General features: G+C 37.2%; 1 protein-coding gene across 1 annotated transcript in view; it reads right to left on the reverse strand.

Annotated features, from left to right (window-relative positions):
* LOC120526611 (interphotoreceptor matrix proteoglycan 1) overlaps positions 1-21,613 on the reverse strand; it is a 176,037-nt gene that overhangs the window by 126,853 nt on the left and 27,571 nt on the right. The window contains exon 2 of the mRNA XM_039749774.1: positions 1,519-1,764. Within this exon, the coding sequence (XP_039605708.1) occupies positions 1,519-1,764 (246 nt within the window). The remainder of the gene's footprint in view (positions 1-1,518; positions 1,765-21,613) is intronic.

A 21,613-nucleotide genomic window follows, 5' to 3' on the forward strand; every position in this document is an offset into this window, starting at 1 on the left:
TTGAATATCATTTCTTTGGATTTATTGATTTTGATTTTTGATTTAACGTGTTGGAACTTGTTCGCAGAAGATTAGTTTTAAGCAATTCCTTTTTGCCTCCTTTTTTGCTTGTTAGGCATTTTGTTATACATTATTTTGTGTTGTTTTGTCAAGAAATCTTTAATTTTATAAAGATTTTTAATGAACTTGTCTCTACTTCAGCAAGAGGTCTTAGAGTTCTCCACCAGGAGAGACATGCTTCAAGCTTTTGATATTCTCAGGTATCCATTTTGAATTTAAAAGCCTGACCTTCATCTTGACCCTAGTAAAACTTAAAACCTCCCATTTTCCTGAAGTTTGTTAAAAGACCTGTTTTGTGGATTATTTTCAAAACCTCACCCTTTACTATTTTGTGGAGTATTCATAAGACTTTTATATAACTAAGAACTTCCTGTAATAATTTCATTATAGAAAGAAAAAGTGAGGGAAGAATTAGAATATATAATTGTATTGTTTATCAGACTAATTTTTTAAATACCAATAAAAAAGATCATAATAGAGATTGTATCAGAATTGCAGTTCTCTTTCTTTGTGTTTTTTGGTAATTTTTGTCATTTATCAGTCATTTAGTCCTCTCAGATGTTGCCCTTGCCTAAGCAGAGAGGCATTAAACGTCCCACGTGAGACATCTGATGCCACAGCTACCTTAGTGTGCTTCTGCTTTTTGCAAGGTTTGTGGACTATTGATTTGAATTTTGGATGTGGAAGGCCCTTGAAGGTATTTTGTTTAATTTTTTTTTTAATTTATTTCATTTCTTTTTTGTTCATTGGTTAAATAGTTAAGCTTGTGTAATTTTCCTTTGGCTTTTCCCATTTAAATTACAATTTTAATTTAAATATTGCAAGTTTTGAATTAGCAAGGTTTTTTGGAGGTTTTGGCCTTCTCCTTTGAGCACTGATCATAATAGCTTGCTGCTGCTTGCTCACCTAAAGACTGCCTGTCTATCATGATGGTTAATGTCTGAGTGCTGGAAATCATTGAGCCAATCAGCCTTTGCACTTTTTCTCTGAACCAAGCAACCTGCACACAAATGGACAGGCAAACCCTCAGCTGCAGACACGATATTTGCCCAAGACGTTGTTGTACCGGAGATTGGTGTTATGCTGATGGGCTCCTTTGAAAACCATTTGTTTCAATAAATTAAATGAGCAGTAAAAGTCAAGAAGAGTAATTTTTTCTATTAATGTTCAAGTATTTTTACCTCCTTCACCTATTCTGAGGTGTGGGTGTGTTATGTAGTAATAATATTTTTAAACAATATAGTTTATATTCTCTCCTTTATTAAAAATGGTTATCGAATTATTGTAAAGTTGTAAAATAATCTCACTATTTACTGTCTGGTCATAATTATTCCCATTTTAAACAAAGGTTAACTAATTTGTTGTGCAGAGAGAATCATGTTTACCAATTCTACTAAAATAAATGTATTACTGCATATAACCAACTTATCGTTTTTGTTATTTATTTAGTTATCTCACCTCGCAGTTTGTAATAGGCTTGATGACCAGCTATGATTTGTTTCACTGATTCTTGAGGACAGATCTTTACTCCTGTTGACAAAAAAGTGGATCTTTTCGTTCTGTGTTTTCCCTGTTCAAATATTTTCTTTATGGCTGATGGCTGTTTAATGGACTTCAGAATATCTGTTGCATCTTTTAACTGAGATTCATCAAGGTGAATGTTGTTGCTGACAATTTTTCCATTATCTTGAATCTTCTCAGTATCTGTAACAAATGTAAAAAGTCATTAATTCCAAATAATTTAAATTGTAATAATACCTTGATTAAGAAATCCTCTGAGAATCAAGCCCCTTCATAGCGAAGGTTACATAAAATACAATATGCCACATAAACGTGTTCAAGTTCCTGTCTACTATCATTGTCATGATAATGTGCATAGTATAGAGCATGAAGTTATTATAGTATACGTGAGTGCTTAGTTGTTTAAGGCATACTGTCATTATTTTACAATTTGCACAGCATAACATGAAAATATAAAACAATATACATTTTACAAAAACTAAAACGCAGATCATAAAGAGAGTAGCAGCTGGACAAAAAAACAATACCATGTTGCAGAATCATTGAGTACAGAGTGGAGGAAGGGTGTTGGTAAAACTTATCTATAAGTACTTAGGAGACATTTCTCCTCTGCAAAAATCCATTGGCCTGGGTGCATGGCCACCAGCTAGTCTCCTTTAGGATCCTGACTGGGATCAATTCTTGGAGCTGGGGAAAGTGAGGCAGATGGACCCGCATTAAAGAAGCAGTGGAAAAACTGTGCAATGGAGGTTGGGCACAGAATAAACAGTGGCCATCCCATCTAAATAAATCTATTTATTTACACGTGTATATACTGTATAGGGAAGGGTGAAAAGGGAAGGGAAGGGAGGAAGGGTGACAACGCGTCTGGGAGTGGAGGATTGGATTATTGATTATTGCATTGTTTATGAGTATTGTGGAGTTGATGGTGCTTTGTGCACTTTATTATAATAATAAAGTCAACATTTGGACTTTTATCTGGTGTCTGGCGTCTGGTCCGAGGGTTCAAGGGGACGACTGCGCCCCAATCTGTCACAAAATCAGCCCCAGACACACACACACAAACATACACAGATGCCAAAATGTGTTCTTTCATTTTTCTTTAGCACACACTGCCCTCAATTATGTCTCAGTTTGTTCCTTCTTTCTCTCTTTTCTTTCTCTTCTGCTACTACTATTACCATCTTCACTCCTCCACACAAGCTCTGTCCTCCACCTCCCGACTCCGGCTCCTTGAATGGATTCAGGCAGCCTCTTTTATACCGCATACAGAAGTGCTCCAGGTGCTCGCCGATCCTCTTCTGGCAGCACTTCTGGGTGTGGCGGAAATGCTGCAGATCAAGGTTCTAGATCTGTCCAGGCACCCCCTGTCGGTGGCCACACCTCTGGGTGTTGCAGAAGTGCTGATATCCCGGGCTTCTCAGGCATTCGGGCACCCCCTGGTGGTGACCATGGGCCCCTATAGGGTTGAGCTTCCATGCTTTGTCCCGTGGCCCCCATATCAACCAGGGCGGCAGCCCTCTCGTGGTCTGGAGGAGACGTAGTCCCTCTCCTGGCCCTTCCAGGCGTCCCGGCTGGGTACAACCCCCAGCCGCTTGCCACGATATATACATATATATGGACACACATACACACAGATGCTAGCATTTTAGGAACGAGCCATAAGCTTTCAACATCACTTGAACAAGAAGAGAGTCTGACGTATACAATATGTATCTTTGCAAAACCGTAGTGCTATCATCCTTTCTTCTCAGAAAGACCTTTATTCAATATTAGAGTATTGGAGTACATTCTGGGTTAAAAAATATATATCAATAATCACTTATTGGCAGTAATATTTGATAATAAAAATGTAATGTTTATAAGTTTGTGAGACACTACTGTCTTTTTGCCTTTGTTGAACTCTTAACTGTTTATTAATCCTTGTTCTAATTTATAAAGTCACAAAGCTTCCTAACCTTGGCAAACTTATTATATAATCTGTAATTATAAGGTGTCAGCTTTTTTATAATTAGCATAGAGCCCCACTGACAATGTAAGGTCACCTGTAACATTTCCAAGTTTGTGAATCAGTCATATGAAGTACTTCTGAAAGAATGCATGGATTGTAGAAACTTACCTTTTAAAAGAAATTAATATAAGTATGTTAATGAATCATGCCATAACTAACAAAAATACCATTTTCATATAGATTATTTTATTTCATTTCAGATTAAACTATAGTAATTCATTTCCATTTCTTAAGATGGTTATTTTAAATAATTCTTTATTTTATTTAAACAAGAATGAGAAATGAAGGCTTGCATTGGAGAGTCAACCTTAGTTGTGAGGAACTTTTTGCTAGAGAGCAAAAAATTATTTCTCACCTCACTGTTAATATGCAGGACATGTGTCACAATCAATAAGACACAAAGCCAAGGCAATAGAAATCAAGAGAACTGCAAAAATCCTTAAATCCATGATGCAAAACGCTGACATTTCTAATGACAAGAAAATAACAAACCACTCAGCCAGAGAGTGCCTAGTGCTGAAACTTTCATACTATAAAATGATACCAATTGATATAATCCACGTTACAAGCCTCAGAAACCTTGGCAGACTTAACAGCTCCTCTTAAATGAATAGAAAGTGAAAAGAACATCAACAGTCTTATCATAGACATGTTTTGGCCTTAAAAATGCTTTTCCAAACTATAAATTGATGGACTACAGCTGATGCTTAGTCTGAAATGACAGTTTCAAAGTGACAGATAACAGGATTCAGAATTAATCTGCAAAGCATTTGATGAAAATTGCACCAGAGATACTTTTAAAATTATTACATAGACAATTTTGAATTTATAATTTATAATGCTATATCATTATTTTTCCTTTTCCACTAATGCTACTTCGTTACAAAAATCAAATAAATATCAAGAGAATCAAATTTTAAATAGCTTGACTTTTCTGTTTTATACACTTTCAACTACATTTCAGCAGTTCCACACTTGCTTGACAATATAGGAATGTTATTAACTTGACAAACAGATAAATGGTAAACAGACATAGAAAATACTAAATGTTCAAGTAGTACGAAATCAAAGTTCTTCACAATCAATTCCAAAATCAGCTGTTTTTTTGCTGTATTGTAATTTCATTTGCTGCAGAAAAATATTTGGGCATTTGTAAATGTTTTTACATGCATTCATTTATAATTCAACTTGTATGGAACTTCAACATACAACAGCCACATTTCTGTAAATGTCTCTAAACATTGTAGGATGCTAAATGATATATATGCAGAATTACAGTCTCAAAACTCACTCACATAAGGTTAGTTCCTTTGTGCCTTACACCTGAAGTTCCTGGAACAGACTTCAGTCCCCATGACCCTGATTTGGATTAAGGTCTTTCCAACTGCAGCTTGGGAAATCAATCTTCTCATATTAATTACTGTAAATTAATTAATGTTATGCTGTAGGGATGGTGATTTAACAGTACTTTCTGACAGGTCCAGCTCAGTCACTGGGTGTAACATTTGTAAATTAACATCACATCTGTGTAGGATTACCCATACTCATTTTGCATTCTAATATTTTGTAAATTAGGTTAAATATCACATTTCAATTGGCCCAATGAGTATAAATATTGATGTTTGCATGAGTGAAATGTGATAAGCTGCCCATCTCTACAGGGTTGGTTTTTCTTCTTGAAACTATTGCTTCTCATCTCAAACTTGCAACTGAATGAATTCAGAAAATTAAGGAATAAATAATAATTCTTTTTTTTTTTATTTATTTATTTATTTATTAATTTTATTACAATCAATACATAGCAATCAAGTTTTTACAAAAAAAAATTATGCTAAGAACAGATCGATCCCCACCCTTGAGAGAGAGAGCAAGCCAAACGGTGTAAAATTTAAGGCTTTTAAAAATACCTAAATCAACAAATTCTCTGTGCTTTATAAAATCATTTCAAAATATTACTGATTAGATCCTGCCATGTTTTGAAAAAGTCTGCACAGATCCTCTAACTGAGTATTTGATTTTTCCAATTTTAAATAATATAACACATCAGTTTCCCACTGACTTAAAGAGGAGAGTTTGGGTTCTTCCAGTTTATCAGAATAAGTCTGCGTGCCAACAGTGTAGTGAATGCAATCACAGTTTGTTTGTCTTTCTCCACTTTAAGACCCTCTGGAAGAACCCCAAACACAGCTGTTAATGGGTTAGGAGGGATTGTGAGTCCAAGACTGTCTGAGAGGTAATTAAAAATTTTTGTCCAGAATAATGTTAATTTGGAGCAGGCCCAGAACATGTGACCTAGTGAGGCTGGGGCTTGGTTGCAACGTTCGCAGGTTGGATCATGCCCTGGAAACATTTTGGAGAGTTTTAGTCGAGACAGATGTGCTCGATATATAATTTTGAGTTGTATAATTGTATGCTTTGCATATGGAGCTTGAGTGAATTCTCTGCATTGCTACTTTCCACTCCTTTTCTGATATATTAATTGAGAGGTCATTTTCCCAGTGTCCTCTTGGATCTTTGAAAGGAAGGGATTGTAAAAGGATTTTATATATTGTAGAGATGGAGTCTAACTCCTTGAAATTGAGCAATAATTTTTCCAGCGTGGATGAGGGTGCAAGATGAGGAAAATCTGGAAGGTTCTGTTTAACAAAGTTCCTGATTTGAAGATAGTGAAAGAAATTTGTAGCTGGAATGTTAAATTTGGAACGTAATTGTTCATAGGATGCAAAGACGTTGTCTATATAAAGGTCTCTAAGCAAGTTAATTCCAAATTTTTCCAGATATTAAAACTGCATATGTTTGTGAGGGTTGAAAGAGGTGGTTCTTTTGCAGGGGTGCCACAGAAAGAAGCTTCTCCGTCTTAAAATGCTTTCTACATTGGTTCCAGATTCTAAGTGAGTGGAGCACAATTGGGTTATTAGTGTATTGCCGATAACGTGTGTTTATTGGAGCACAAAGCAAGGAATACAAAGAAGTACTGCAGGATTTTACTTCTATTGCGGTCCATGCCTGTGTATGTTCTTCTATTTGTGTCCAGGTTCTTATCGACTGTATATTTGCCGCCCAGTAATAAAACTGGAAGTTAGGTAGAGCCATGCCGCCTTCTGCCTTTTGTCTTTGTAGGGTCGCTCTTTTGATGCGTGGATGTTTAGAATTCCAAATAAATGAGGTTATTGTTGAATCTAATTGCTTAAAGAACGATTTATTAATGTATATTGGTATGTTTTGAAATAAAAAGGAGCTTAGGAAGAATATTCATCTTAACAGTGTTAATTCTTCCAGCTAGTGTGAGATGAAGGGTTGACCATCTATGCAAGTCTTGTTTAATTTTTTCCATACAGACGACGAAATTTTTTGATAAAGAGCTTTATGTTTACTTGTGATGTTTACCCGAGGTATTTAAACTGTTCTGCAATGATAAAAGGAAGGGTGTCTAATCTAATATTATATGCTTGCGAATTCACGGAAAGAGTACACTTTTATTCAGATTAATTCTGAGACCAGAGAGCTTTTGAAATTCTGTGAGTGCTGCTAAGACTGCAGGCACAGAATTTTCTGGATCCGATATATACAGTACCATGTCATCTGCATATAATGAGATTTTCTGTTCCAGTCCTTCTCTGCTAATCCCCTTTATCTGATCAGTATTTCGACAATGTATTGCCAGTGGTTCAATGGCAATTGCAAACAGCAGTGGTGACAAAGGGCATCCTTGTCTTGTGCCACGTTCTAGTTTAAAGTAGTCTGAGCAAATGTTATTGATGCAAACTGAAGCTTCTGGGTTAGTATACAGTAATTTAATCCATGCACAAATGTTCGGGCCAAACCCAAACTTCTCCAAAATAGTAAAAGGTATTTCCATTCAATCATGTCGAATGCTTTTCTGCATCCAATGATAATAATATTTCTGGGGTGTTTGATTTAGTTGGTGAGTATATTACATTAAACAGGCGTCGAAGATTTGAAGATAAGTGTCGGCCCCTAATAAATCCAGTTTGGTCTTGTGATATTATTGAGGGAGCACTTTCTCCATCCTTCTAGCTATGATTTTAGAGAGTATTTTAACGTCGTTATTCAGAAGTGAAATTGGTCTGTATGATGCACATTGTAATAAGTCCTTATTTTGTTTTGGAAAGACAGTGATTAGTGCTTGGCGAAAGGTTTGTGGAAGAGATTGGTTATCTCTGGCTTCTGTAAATGTTGCTAATAGGAGGGAGCTAGCTGAGCGGAGAATTTCTTGTAAAACTCTGCAGGGTAGCCATCAGGGCCTGCTGCTTTTCCACCTTGGAGTGACTTTATAGCATCCAGTAATTCTGATAATGACAGAGGTTTATCGAGCTCCTCCACACTAATAGCGTCAATTTGTGGTATCTGTAATTTATCCAGAAATGCATTAGATTGTATATTGTCTTCTTTAAACTCAGTAGTATATAGGGATTTATAGTAGTCTCTAAAAGTGCACATTATATTTTTGTGTTCGATGATTTTATCTCCATTCGTGTTAGTAATTACGAGATTGCGTTGCACTTCTTGCTTGTGAATTTGTTGCGCTAAAAGCTTATTAGCTTTCTCTCCATGTTCATAATAATGATGTCTGGATTTGTAAATTAGTTGTTCGGTTTCTTTAGTTGTCAAGAGGTTTAATTCTGAATGTAGAGCCTGCCTCCTCTTATGTAGAGTCTCGCTTGGTAGTCTGGCATGTTCTTCATCTATTTTAGTAATTTCGCTTTTATCTCTGCTACTTTCTTCGCGGATTTATTTCTGTGGGAAAGATATGAGATAATCTGTCCTCTTAAGAAGGCCTTAAGAGTTTCCCAGAGTGTTCCTGCAGAGATCTCAGGGGATGTATTTGTCTCTAGAAAGAATTCAATTTGTTTGGATATAAATTCAGTACAATTCTCGTCAGCTAATAGAAGCGGATTGAGACGCCATCTGCGGGTGAGTGTATGGGGCTTAGTAATTTCAGCTCCAAGATCATCGGAGCATGGTCTGAAATAACAATAGCATCGTATTTACAAGATTTAATCTTAGGCAAGAAGTTATTATCTATAAAGAAGTAATCAATCCTTGAGTAGCAATGATGTACTGGTGAGTAGAAAGAATATGTTCTTGAATTTGGGTTTAAAACCTCCAGGGATCTGATAAGTTGTGATCAGTTATAAACTTTGTAATTATCTTTGCGGTGTTAGTTGCGTTCCCCCTGTGGAGGAAGTCTTATCTAAAAGTGGATTTAGAACACAATTAAAGTCCCCAGCCATTATAAGTTTATGAGTGTTCAGATTGGGAATGGATGCAAATAAATTTTGTATAAATTCCTTATCATCAACATTAGGTGCATAAACATTTATCAAAATCATTTTACAGTTAGATAAGTCTCCCATGACCATCACATATCTCCCTTCAGGATCCAATACTACATCTGATGCTACAAATGGTACTGTTCTATGTATGAGAATTCCCACCCCTCTAGTTTTCTTTGTAAAACTAGAATGGAACATTTGGCCAGTCCAGTCTTTTGCAGCGGAACTGATCCTTACTTAGTAAGTGGGTTTCCTGTAAAAATACTATTTTAGCATTTAGACCTGTTAGGTGAGAAAGTACTTTCTTTCTCTTTAATTCGTGATTCAGGCCTTTAACATTCCAGCTTACGAAGTTAACTGTCCCATCATGGAGACACTGATTCTGAGTTTTTGGTGTCATATTATAGTCTTAACTGGAAGTGAAATAGTTTAGGTCTTAATTTCCTATTCCCCAAGAGTTGTTGCCATGCAGCTTATTATTACGTTGATAGTTATAATTATAAAGATTGAGATGATAGATTAGATATAGATCAAGCCTGCTCTCTTTCTCTTCCCCTTAACCCCCACCCTCCCTTTTTGCCTCCCCAGGTGAGGCTAAAACCCACTTCATGCAGTCCCAGTCCTCTGACATACCCAGAGACAGAGCACGTCCAAAGCACATCAAGCCCCCATGCAGTGGCGCTTTAAGGTTAAAAGATAGAGATATCTGTTACCAATATAGTCTTTAAAAGAGGAAAAAGAAAGAAAAGAATTTTGCACTTAATATATATATATATATATATATATATATATATATATACATATACATATATACATATATATATATATACATACATACATACATATAATCTTCATCAATTTTAGTGCATTAAGATGATATCCCCAGATAATAAACCCAGGTGATGGTGTTAAAGATGTGTCCAAAACAAGCATAACAAGTCTTAATGCAGTAATAGCAATAACAGCAAACCAAGGGTATGATATTGAACAGTCTCATTTAGGGTACACATGAAATAATTAGAAAAGAAAAAAAAAGAGGAGGAAAACGTAATTAAGCACAATAAAACACAAACATTTAGCCCTAGTAATACTAAGTAATGATAAGTAATAAGTAAGTAATAATAATATAAGAATATGAGAATATATGCTGATAAAAACCCGTATTTTAAAACAAATAGATCAGACAGTAGATTATTAATCCTAGCTTTATCATTTACCGCCATGACTCACAATTATGTATCAGAATAGTCCCAGGATCAGCTTTCTTAACTCATTTTCTGCCTCCTCCTTGCTAGCGAAAACATAGAAATGCCCTGCCATTCCACTTTCAGTTTTGCGGATACAGGAGGCCGTATTTGACATTGGCTTGCCGTAGCGCTGTTTAATATTATAGAAGGCGGCGTTTGATAGCTGTTGCTGGAGAGAAGTCAGGGAAGACGAATTGGCAATCTTCATATATAATATCTTCCTTTTTTTTCCTGAGGAGTTCCATCACCTCTAACTTAAATGATAATCGTTCAAAACGGACTATAAAAGATCTTGGTCGGGTCTGACGGTGTTTGATCAGCGTCGCGTAAGCCGCTGCTATCTCAGATTCTGCTTTAAAGTCGCCCCCGATTATTTTAGAAAAAAGTTCAGTTGCGAATTTCACCGGGTTTAAACTTTCTCGATTCTCCGGCAAGCCTTCAATTCTGACATTATACCTTCTATTCCCATCTTCTAAAGCAGCCAGTCTGTCTCCAAGTTTTTCTCCGAGTTTTTACATTCGAACTGACATTTACTGCTCTTTCCTCGGCACTGGCAGCTAGATGTTCGGCTATTTCGATCCGATTCGTGAATGTCTCACTAAGATGCTCCAATCGATCAGCAAGCGTGCTCAGTTTAGCGAGTTTTTCTCAATGCGCTCTTCAATTTTACCCAGCACCTGTCGAAGTTCAAGCTGTACCTCTTGACGAAGCCTTTCATTTGCCTGTTGGATTTCCTGTCGCAGACATTCATTGGCCTGTTTCATCTCCTGTTTCAGTCTCTCATGTGCCTTTGCCGTTGCTTTCTCATTAGCCTTCTCGCTTTTCTTTATATCTTGCCTGAGGTCAGCGAGCAACACTTTCAGTTCAGATAGCTCAAATGTGCCTTCTTGTACCGTAGATGAAGCAGCAGACTCTGCTGAAGCCGGTGTCCCCGCTGCTCCAGTCCCGCGTGATTGCGTAACTGAAGCCGCGGACCTCCCGGCCTTTTCCAGTTTCAGGTAATCCTCTCCAATCGGCGAGCTATCCACATCTGCACTCACGATCGCACCTTCGCTCCCCTTTTCGCTCTCAGCAGGCGACGATGTAGCGGACCGTGGTCCCGAGGAGTCTGTACTTTCGCCCATCTGATCCAGGTCTGTCTCTGAGAGGCCGTATCTCGAACTAGGGCTTGCTGATCGCAGCTTGGATGTAGCTTTAGTCTTCGATTCTTTCGGACCCCCCTTCTTGTTGGCCATGTTTATATGTGTTTACATATACTGTAGCGGTCCCTCTCGGGTTGAATAAATACAGGATATCTCAGAATAATAAGCAAATAATATGAAAAATAGCACCACTGCTAGCGGAGCTCCACTTCAGACGTCCATCTCTCGCATCGGACGAGACCAAACAAATAAATAATAATTCTGTCAGAAAAATATATTTATAATGGCATCCATCCATTTTTAAACCTCTTATCTAATTATACACTTACATGGGATTGGTGTCTATTCCCGCAACATAGTGCAGAATCTAGGAGCAGATGCACAATGAGAACTCACACCCTTATTCGGAGTTAATTTAGAACCTCCTAAACTACAAATGTATTCTAGCCAAGGTTTCTTCCCCGGCAGTGTTCAAATTATTGATTTATGTCTTCTTTCTCATTGTTGAGTGTTTTTTTTATATTAATGAAAACATTTATTTTTTAGTTATTTTTTAGTTACTTTATTCCTTATGCTCATGTGTTTTGTGAGTGGTTCCCCAAGAGGAGTGGCTACCTGCCTATCATCACATGGGACTGCCCTCAGCCCTATAAAGGCGGAAGCAACCCAGAGTTCCTTGTAGTTTATTTGAATGCACTTAGGAGCGGTGAGTTCTTGGATTTGTAATTATTTCTTGTGCTTTTTGAATTTCTGGAATTTTTACCTCTTTGTTCTGTATTTTGAATAGACTACTCTCTGGATTTGTGATTAGGACTTTTCACTTTTTGCATTGCCTTTTCTGAAGGCATTGTCTTCTTTGTCTGTGTGCTCCTCAGAGATTTTGAATAATAAACATATTATCTACATTACATTGCTCTCAGTAATGCTAACTGGGGGGTTTGATGGCATTTCCCCATCTAGTGGGCATTTTTGGGATATTTTGTGACTTTGTTGCTTTGGGATTTTCAGGTATCATAACAAGAAGCCTTTAGTATGTTTGAGGAAAACTTCACAATTCTAATACTTCTAATCCTAATTTCGCACTCTTGATTTAATTCAAATTAATTAATTCGATTTTTTATGTTTTTGACATTTCTATTCAGCTTATTATTAATACTTTTCTTGCCACTGGTACTGCTCCACCTGGTACTGCATCATTTAAGAATGCAGCAGTCCAGCCTACGCTTAAAAAACATGGACTAGACATGAGTTCCTTTAGTAATTTCTCTCCCGGGACAGGACCAAAGAATTAACCAGATGAGAAAGTTTTGGGGCCGACTTTCTGGGTGGGGAGCTCGTCCCGGGGTCAGGAGTAACTTGGTGCAGGCTCAGCTTCCGCAGCAGTTCAGCATATGCTTAATAAAACATGGACTAGCCATGAGTTCCTTTAGTCATTTCTGTCCTATTTCTAAATTGTCATTTCTCTCTAAAGCTCTAAAGTTAAAAAAATCTGCTTTTTTTCAGATTCCCTCTTTCTTTGGTAATAGTGATATTTTAGAATCATTCCAGTCAGGGTTCAGAGCTTTTCATATTACTGAATCTGCTGTTTTGAAGGTTAACAATGACTTGTTACTTGCACTTGATTCTGGTGAATGTGCCATTTTGATTTTACTGAACTTAACTGCTGCCTTTGATATGATAGATCATAATATACTCCTTGACCGCCTTAAAAATTGGGTTGACATCTGAGGTATAGCACCGAACTGCTTTGTCTCCTACCTTAATCACAGAGTCTTTTCTATCAATACTGGAAATTAGTTCTTCTCATCTGCTGCTGTTTCATGTGAAATCCCCCCAGACTCTATTTTAGGGCCCATTTTATTTTAATTTTATATGGTACCTTTAGGGCAGAATATTAGGAAACAAAATATTTCCTTTCACTTCTATGTTAATGATATTCAGCTTTACTTCACTGTGAAACTGAACAATGCCTGCTCTTTGAAGATCTTTTTTGACTGCTTATGGGAGATTAAAGGCTAGTTTAGAAATAAGTTTCTAAAGTGAATGAAAGTAAATCAGAGGCAATCTTGTTTGGCCCACCTAAAAGTACTACAAGGCTCTCTAAAAGGCTAGAGCATTTGCCAACAGAAATGAAAAAAGCTGGGTGTCGTTTTTGACACCGGACCTCAAATTTGAAAAATAAATAAACTCGGTTATCAAGGGTAGCTTTTCCAAATTAAAATAATTTCTGAGGGGAAGCCAATATTGTAATTTATTGATGTAGAGAAAGTGATCCATGCATTAGATTATTGTAATTCTCTGTATATTGGTGTCAGTCAGTCTTATTTATTTTATCTGCAACTGGTATAGAATGCTGTGGCAGGATTATTGACTGTGTCACATACTTCCGAATAGAAAACAGCTAATGGGCTTTAGTAGTGATAATACCATATCAGACCAGCGGGCGTCAGGGTGTACTGACTGTCATTCTCAGTTCCTTGCAGACCATTCCCAGGGAATCCCACCAGGTTCCGGCCCCTTAGATGACATCAGCTCTGGTTCTGGCGCCTTTAATGACGTCACTTCCTGTTCTGGCACCTTGAATGACATCACCTTTGGTTCCGGCGATGATGATGTCACTTCCTCTCCGGTACTTAAAACCGCCATCTTACCTCCAGTCTGGCAGTTCTGTTTCAGACTCAGTCTTGTGAACATCTCTGTTCAGTTATTTTTGAACTTTTGCAGACAGGATATAATATACGAGTGGCTGAGTATTTATTGTCACAGTGGCGTAGATGGCAAGATTTTTGTTCCCTGAAGAAATCAGGACAGAACCAAAGAATTAACCAGGTGAGAAAGTATTGGGGCCGAGATTCCGGGTAGGGAGCTTGTCTGGGGGTCAGGAGTAACTTGGTGCAGGCTCCGCTTCCTAAATATGAAACTGGGCTAGTATTTTCTAAAAGGAAGAATATGGACTTACAGACTTACAGGCGTGCTCTGGTTCCTATGGAGAAAACTTAAAGGACTCACTATGTTCTCTCGGAGGAGACAGCTGAGCTGCCCTTTGGAGTTATGATCCCAGATAAATATGGGCTGTCCCTATATTTATTTCCCCATATTCTCTCAGTTTTGTGAATATCTCTGTTCAATTATTTTTGAACTTTTGCAGCCAGGATATAATAAGCGGTGACTGCCCCAAACCTTTATAATGTCTGGAGAATATTTCTTGTCACAACTGACATAAAGAAAAGTAACATTAATCCAGTTTTAGCTCCTTTTTGCTCACTCCCAGCTCTTTTTAGGATTCATTTTAAACTTCTACTTTTTGTTTTTAAACCTTTTAATGGCTTAGCCCTATCTTATATTGTTGACTCGCTATGCCTTGTGACAGAGCAGTTTAGCTCCACATTCTCTGTTGCCTTTGGGGAGCATCTTGAATCTGTCCCTCTCGATAATGTAACTGAGATGAGCCAGGCAAATGAGAACACACATTTATGGCAAGGGGTAGGTGTAAAAAGGTGCCCAACGCTTTTATTAAAATAACGCCAAACCAACAGTGATCCAAATAAACTGAAAAATGTTCAAAAAATAAAAAATGTGGAGGTCAAAAACAAGTCCTGTAAATGATCCATTAAAATGAGTTTAAAACACAGAAGGAAACTTCCTTTTAAAATCAGTCCCCAGTGCTTCCCCTTTAAAATGGACGTCTCCTCAACTTACCCCAAATGGGACCTTGCAGTCAAAGAGACACCTAACGGATAGTTCAGCCAACCAACTTCACTAGGTTTGGGTCCATGCTCTTCCACGGCTAGAGCACCACACCAAACCTCATCTATCCAAGGCTTGGCTCCTGGCAGCCATCTGTGGTCCTGGTAGGGTGCCACACCAAGCCTCCCTGACTCCCTCTGCCTACCCTGGACTTAAACGGTAGCAAGCACTGCATTACTCCAGCTACCTGAGTCACTCAGCTGAAGCGATACACTATAGTAGCCCCGAGCATTGACCTCACGCTCCCCAAGGGACGATCCACCCTCCTGTCTGCTTTCTGTCTATTTTTCACTTGCACTGGCTCTCTCCCATTCCTGCCTTTCTGCTCTTTCTCCTTTAACCTCCATCTTTTCTTATTGTCTCCAGATGATCTCTCCATCTCTTATACTGGCTCTCCCCAATATACCTTCATAGGCACAGTGCATCAATCGCAAACTGCGAAAAGCCAATGGATCAATCAAGACAGTCCACACCCTTACATTAAGGTGTGCTCCATCTCAACTGCCCCACTAGCTTAATACATTTCACTGTTTATTTGTTTCAAAACTGACCACTATCTGCTAAGTTGCGGACCCTCCATAACACATGCCTCCCCTCAACCATCAGGTCATTATAGTCATCATGTCAGCTGTTATTACATGTGCCTTGATCCCAGTTAAACATAAGGGGGACAGTGCCTTTGCAGTAGCTGCCCTAAAATTGTGGACCCTCAATATCAGAGTGGCTCCTTCTATTACAGTTTTTAAATGTAGATTCAAAACTTACCTTTTTATTAGCTTTCAGGTCTATGTAGATGCATGTTTTTTATACCTTTGATTTTTTCTTGATGTGTTTATGCCAATGATCATATGGCTTGTAATTTTGTTATCATTCTTCTTGCCTTTTTACGTTTTATATGTACAGCTCTTTGGCTAAAACAATGTTGTGTTTATAGATAAAATTTTGCTAATGTTCTAAGTTGATGAAAAAGGTTAAATGCTCATTTTTGTGAAAGAAAATATTTATAAAGGAAATTTTTATTTAATACATAGTTTTAATAGAATTTTTTTGGAAATGTATGTAATTCCTAAAAGCTATATTATTTATTTATATAAAATGTTGGCTGCATATGCATTGGAGCAATACTCAGCTCATTCTGATTTTTGAAATCACTAACTTAGTCTTAATAATTATACTTTGGCAATTATTTTTGTGTATGAAGCATAATCAAGATCAAGATAAAACGGGATACAAGCTGATTTACAGTCAGATAAGCAACTGTCTGCTCTGTTCTGTGACCACTATAGACTGTTCCTAAGATCACCTTTTTTAACTGTTAAAAGCAAAATGTCTTCAGTTTTCTCACATTTTTTTGTCACAAATTAATGCATAGATGAGGCTGTTTTTTCATACTATTGTTATATTAGTGAAATTTTTTTTTTCTTAGTTTGTCTTGAAATGACTAAGAATTTCTTGTCAATCATCTCTGTCAGTGAGTGAGTCAGTCATGGACGTATAACTTTATATAAAAGATTAAGAAACCTGAAGTGTAAATAACAGAAACTGGATAAGTCTAAACATTTATTGATCTTTATAGGTTGTAATATGAAAGGTTTGAATTGAAAACACTATTTTTAGACCTTAATTAATCAAAGTCAGATATAGCTTACTCTGAGGAAACCCATTTAAATATTAAAGATCAGGCTAAAATTAAAAAGACAATGAAACCCAATGAGTCTCATTATGATTCTTAAAGCAGCTATTTTTTATTACCTCTGGGTTATTTTCTAAGTCTGATGGCAACATTTTTTTATTAGTGAGAAAACTAAACAAAGCTAAACAAATTGTTGCTAACATATACACACCTATAATAATTAGAATAATAAGGAATCTATTGATAATATTCTGTATTTATCTCCAATATTGACAAACATCTAATGGCTGAACAACTAAACTTTGCATCAATCCCTACTTTAGATGATCTTTCTGACAATGCCCCACCTATTCTGGAACTAAGAATGTCTACAAATTTACAAAGAAATAGTGACTTATCTTATTATTGCTAAATGATGGAAATTGTATTAAATGTATCGTGGCTGCTCATGCTCATGTGTAATTCATTTTGAAAGTTAAGTGATACTGACTAATAAAGTAGGTTGTATCTGCATATCTGCATTCTATTTACATATATTATGTCATATTATCTGCGGTGGGCTGGTCCCCTGCCTGGGGTTTGTTTCCTGGCTTGCGCCCTGTGTTGGCTGGGATTGGCTCCAGCAGACCCTGTGACCCTGTAGATAGGATGTAGCGGGTTGGGTAATAGATGGATGGATGTCATATTATATGAAACATAAAACATGTTATAAGTTAATGGTGGCTGTCCCGATCTGTAATTTTTTAAATCTGGCAACACTGCCCATCACATACCTAGGAAAAAGATTGAAACTCTATCAGAGAATTCAGCCTATAGAAATAAGTCATTTGAATGCAATAAAAATGGTACTTTAACATAAGACTTTATTAATAAAGTAGAAACAACAGAACTCCAGATATCATGTATAGATGAGATGGATACATGTTTAATGCTTACCAAGATCCTGCATGCTATTGTACTTCTGCAAAGTAAATAACTGCAGTCTAAGAAGGCTATCGAGAAGAATTTTATTTATAGAAATCGAGTTACTATGAAGTACATTCAGCAGATATTTTCATTACAAAAAAGTGCCCAAAAGACCTTAAAATGCCTGAATGAATCATTCACAGAGCAGTTAGTTCTGTGGCTGCAGCTCAGTTGTGCACAACGATCCCCAAACAGAAACACTGTAATTTTTTTTTCTTTCTTCAAACTTTCCTCATACTGTATCGTTTTTTTTTTTTTTTGCCTTTTTTGTTTCCTGCAGTTTTTAGTGATACCTTTTGCTTATTGCTCTTCAACATTTGAAAAACATCCATTGGAATTTAACTCATTGTCACCCTCCTATAGAAATGGCAGACACGAAAAAACAATAACAGTTCATATTAGAAAAAAAAAAAAACTTAATTTCTTGCAGCTCTCGATTGCGGCAAAAGGAAAAAAAAGACGTTGCCAGTGAATTCGGAATTTCGCCATCGACACTGTCAACTTTCTTGAAAGACCGAGCAAAAAAAGAAGAAAAATCTCGGGTTGCAAACGTATGTGAACTGCTGCATTTGAAGACGTTGAAAAAGCCATTTTTATGTGGTTCAGTGATGCTCATTCAAGAAACATTCCTATTAATGCGGCACTCATTCAAGAAAATGTGAGGTCTATAAACTCTCTTGGGACCTCACCCAACTAGACAGCATGCCAAAGAGCGTCCTGAAGTGCGATCTCCGCGTCTGTACGGGGCAATAGCAGGCTCACAGATATGCTGTGTCTCTTTGCCAAAGTAAACAGAAAAGATCTGGATGGCTGATGCAAGATTAGGAGCACATAAATTGTAAATGCATTTAACAGGATTACTTGATCACTGACCTGCACAACCCTGCCTGACTGCTGTGTCTGTGTATAGTAGAGTGCCAGATCACGCTACAATAAATAACTGTACCATTCCTGTTTCAAGCTGAATAAAGCTGGTTTTGCTAAAATCCTGAGACTAGAGCCTCTTGTTTTGGGGTGCAAGACAGGGACTTTTATAATTTGCTGTTGTGCCGCTTCACTGCAGCGCTAGGAGCCTGATATTGTCCTGCCCCAGCAACGGACAAACAATCTTCCACAGACACTGCAATCACGTGTCATTCCCGTTGGGTGGGGAATGGGGCGGGGGTCCTGAAAAGAGTTCAGAAACCTCACAATATGAAGAAGAAAAGGATGATTCGGCTCCTGATTGACAACTGTGCTGCCCACAATCATTTAGATAATGTTTGCATTGAATTCCTCCCATCCAATTGCACAGCAGCGCTTTAGCCATTGGATTTGAGCATCATTCGCACCCTGAAAGTATATTATGGCAAGGAAATGCTGAGAAAAATTCTCGTCAGCATAATTTGTAGGCAGGAGGAGATTAAAATTAATGCGAAAGAAGCTATTGAAATGATTGCAAACACCTGGATACAAGTTAAAGAATGCACTATAGTAACAAATGCAAAATTTCATTACAACTAAATTACAACGAAATATTTTTTGGGTCCCTGGGAGTACGTTGTAATGGAAGTTTTCCTGTATTTGAAATGCTTTTTCAATGTAGAATTAAATGATTACTCATGAACATTTCTTTGATATTTAATTTTTTTCTTTACCATTTTATTTAAAAAAGTCAAATGAAATTCTCAGACTTGTAATGACATTTTTAAAAAGACTACCCTGTAGAAAGCATGAGTCTACAATACACAGCTACTTTGAAGGTTATTCACTGTAGACAATAGTATTTTAACAAAATTAATCCATTTACTATCAAACACATGTAGTTCAGGGTGATGGCATCAGGAATCTACCCCAGTAGCATTAGGCTCAATGCCAGGCCAAACAACAAATAGATTGCCAGTTCATCACAAGAAACATTCACTCACAAGTGCTACATATCTCTGGGATGTGGGAGAAAAATATAGAACATCCAGAAAAAATTGCATACACACAAAGTAAAATGGTGACAAGTCATTTAATGGGTGTTCAAGCAAAGCAAAATTTATACAAATGTAACTGTCTGGCTTGATTTCTTATTCAAATTTATTTTTGAATGAAGGTTAAATGGATTAGTCAAAGTATCATTTGTGCTAGCCTGAAGTATTTACTGCTAAATTCAAAACAGATAAGAGACTATTACTGTTAAAAAGATGTAAATAAGAAGAATAGGAAGAATATCGTTTTAATAAAGGAAAATTTTATTCCACTTCATTCGTCCTGAAATTGCTTTACATTTTGCTGTAAAGAAAATATTCATGGAGAGCTTATGCAGAGAGATAGAGGTTTAAAATATATCACATAAGTAAAAGTAGAATTACCAGAGTCTACGAAAAAACTCGTAGATCCGGACCACCTTAAAACCGTTTGCACCTCTCCGCCAGCGTCCTTTGTCCTGTAAATGTGCCGATAGAGGCAAGCAGCAAGCAGCCAGCTATTGCATCCCCCCCACCGACTTTGAATGTGTACGAACTTGTCCCAGCTCATGCCTTGATTGATTATCTGGGTGTGAAGTTTTACAAGTCCTATAAATGTACACTGTGTGTTACAGACGCAAACCAAGTGTATGTGTGCACTGTATAATATTAACAATAAGAGCAGCTCACTACTGAAAATGGCAAATATAGGAGGCAGTGGGGATCAAACCGGGGACTCTTGATTACAAGTCAGCCAGTCTTACCGCTACACCACGGAAGCTGTTGTCTTTTCCTTGAACCTTTTGTGAAAGTGTTTACTTGATCTTTGGACTTCAGGCTTCATACATTATATAGTTTATGCCTACATTTTGTCATTTACTACTAAAATATGAAAAACATTTCTGTTTTAAAAATGTGTTTACACAGATTACTGGAGAAATGGAACACACATGAAATGCGTGTGTTCCAAATAATGATCTATTATTTCCACTCTGAAACTCCACTTCACTCCCAGATAATCAATCAAGGCATGAGTTGGGAGAAGTTCGTGCACGTTCTAAGTCGGTGAGGGGATGGAATAGCTGGCTGCTTGCAGCTGTCTTTATCAGCACATTACAGTGGACCGTATCTATGAGTTTTTTCGTAGACTCTGGTAATTCTAGTGTTAAAAAGATAATACTGGATGTTAAAAAGATGACCTAAAATGGAACAAAGTTTGTGCTTAATACAGAAAGATAAAAGTAAAAAGCAGGAGGAAGTCAGGAAGGTGGGAAACAGTGGCGTAGCTAGAGTTTTTGTTGCCCAGGGTGATCTTTGAGTTTGCACCCCTTCCAAAATAGAACATAATACATATCATGCAAAAAATTAAAATGAAGTAAAATTTAACTACATAATCATAATTATTAATTATGATTAAGGTATTTCAATAATCTGCGGTGGGCTGGCACCTTGCCTGGGGTTTGTTCCTGCCTTGCTTCCTGTGTTGGCTGGGATTGGCTCCAGCGGACCCGCATGACCCTGTAGTTAGGATATAGCGGGTTGGATAATGGATGGATGGATATTTCAGTAATGCCCCTTCATTCTTTTTTAATACTTCTTCCCTTGCCTTTTTCTTTTTTCTAAAAGCACCACCACTCTCTTTTTGTTCGCTTCATCTTGAGATTGAGAGAATAATAAAATATTAATAATGGAGTTGAAGGGTTTGTCCATTTCATTTGGAATAAGTTAATGGAGAGAGTCCTCTGTAAGTCGGAGAACTGGTCAAGATTTGCTTTTGTATTTGTATTTGTAACAGTTTTTAAACATTAAAAATGGAGTAATTTTGAAATAGTTGACATACAATAGCTTGCTCAACCCCTATCAAACACAATTGTCAAAAAAGTCTAAAAAGTTTGGTTTATTAAAAAGTGCCACTCCTAAAAAAGTGCCACCCAGGGCTGACAGCCCCTCCACCTCTCCCAGCTACACCAGTGGTGGGTAAGGAGAATGGAAAAGACTGACTCCCAAGAATAATCCCAAGAAACATGTCCCATGGATAAAGGGACAACCAGGAAT

Source organism: Polypterus senegalus, chromosome 3 (genome assembly GCF_016835505.1).
Source record: "Polypterus senegalus isolate Bchr_013 chromosome 3, ASM1683550v1, whole genome shotgun sequence".
Taxonomy (NCBI): Eukaryota; Metazoa; Chordata; class Cladistia; order Polypteriformes; family Polypteridae; genus Polypterus; species Polypterus senegalus.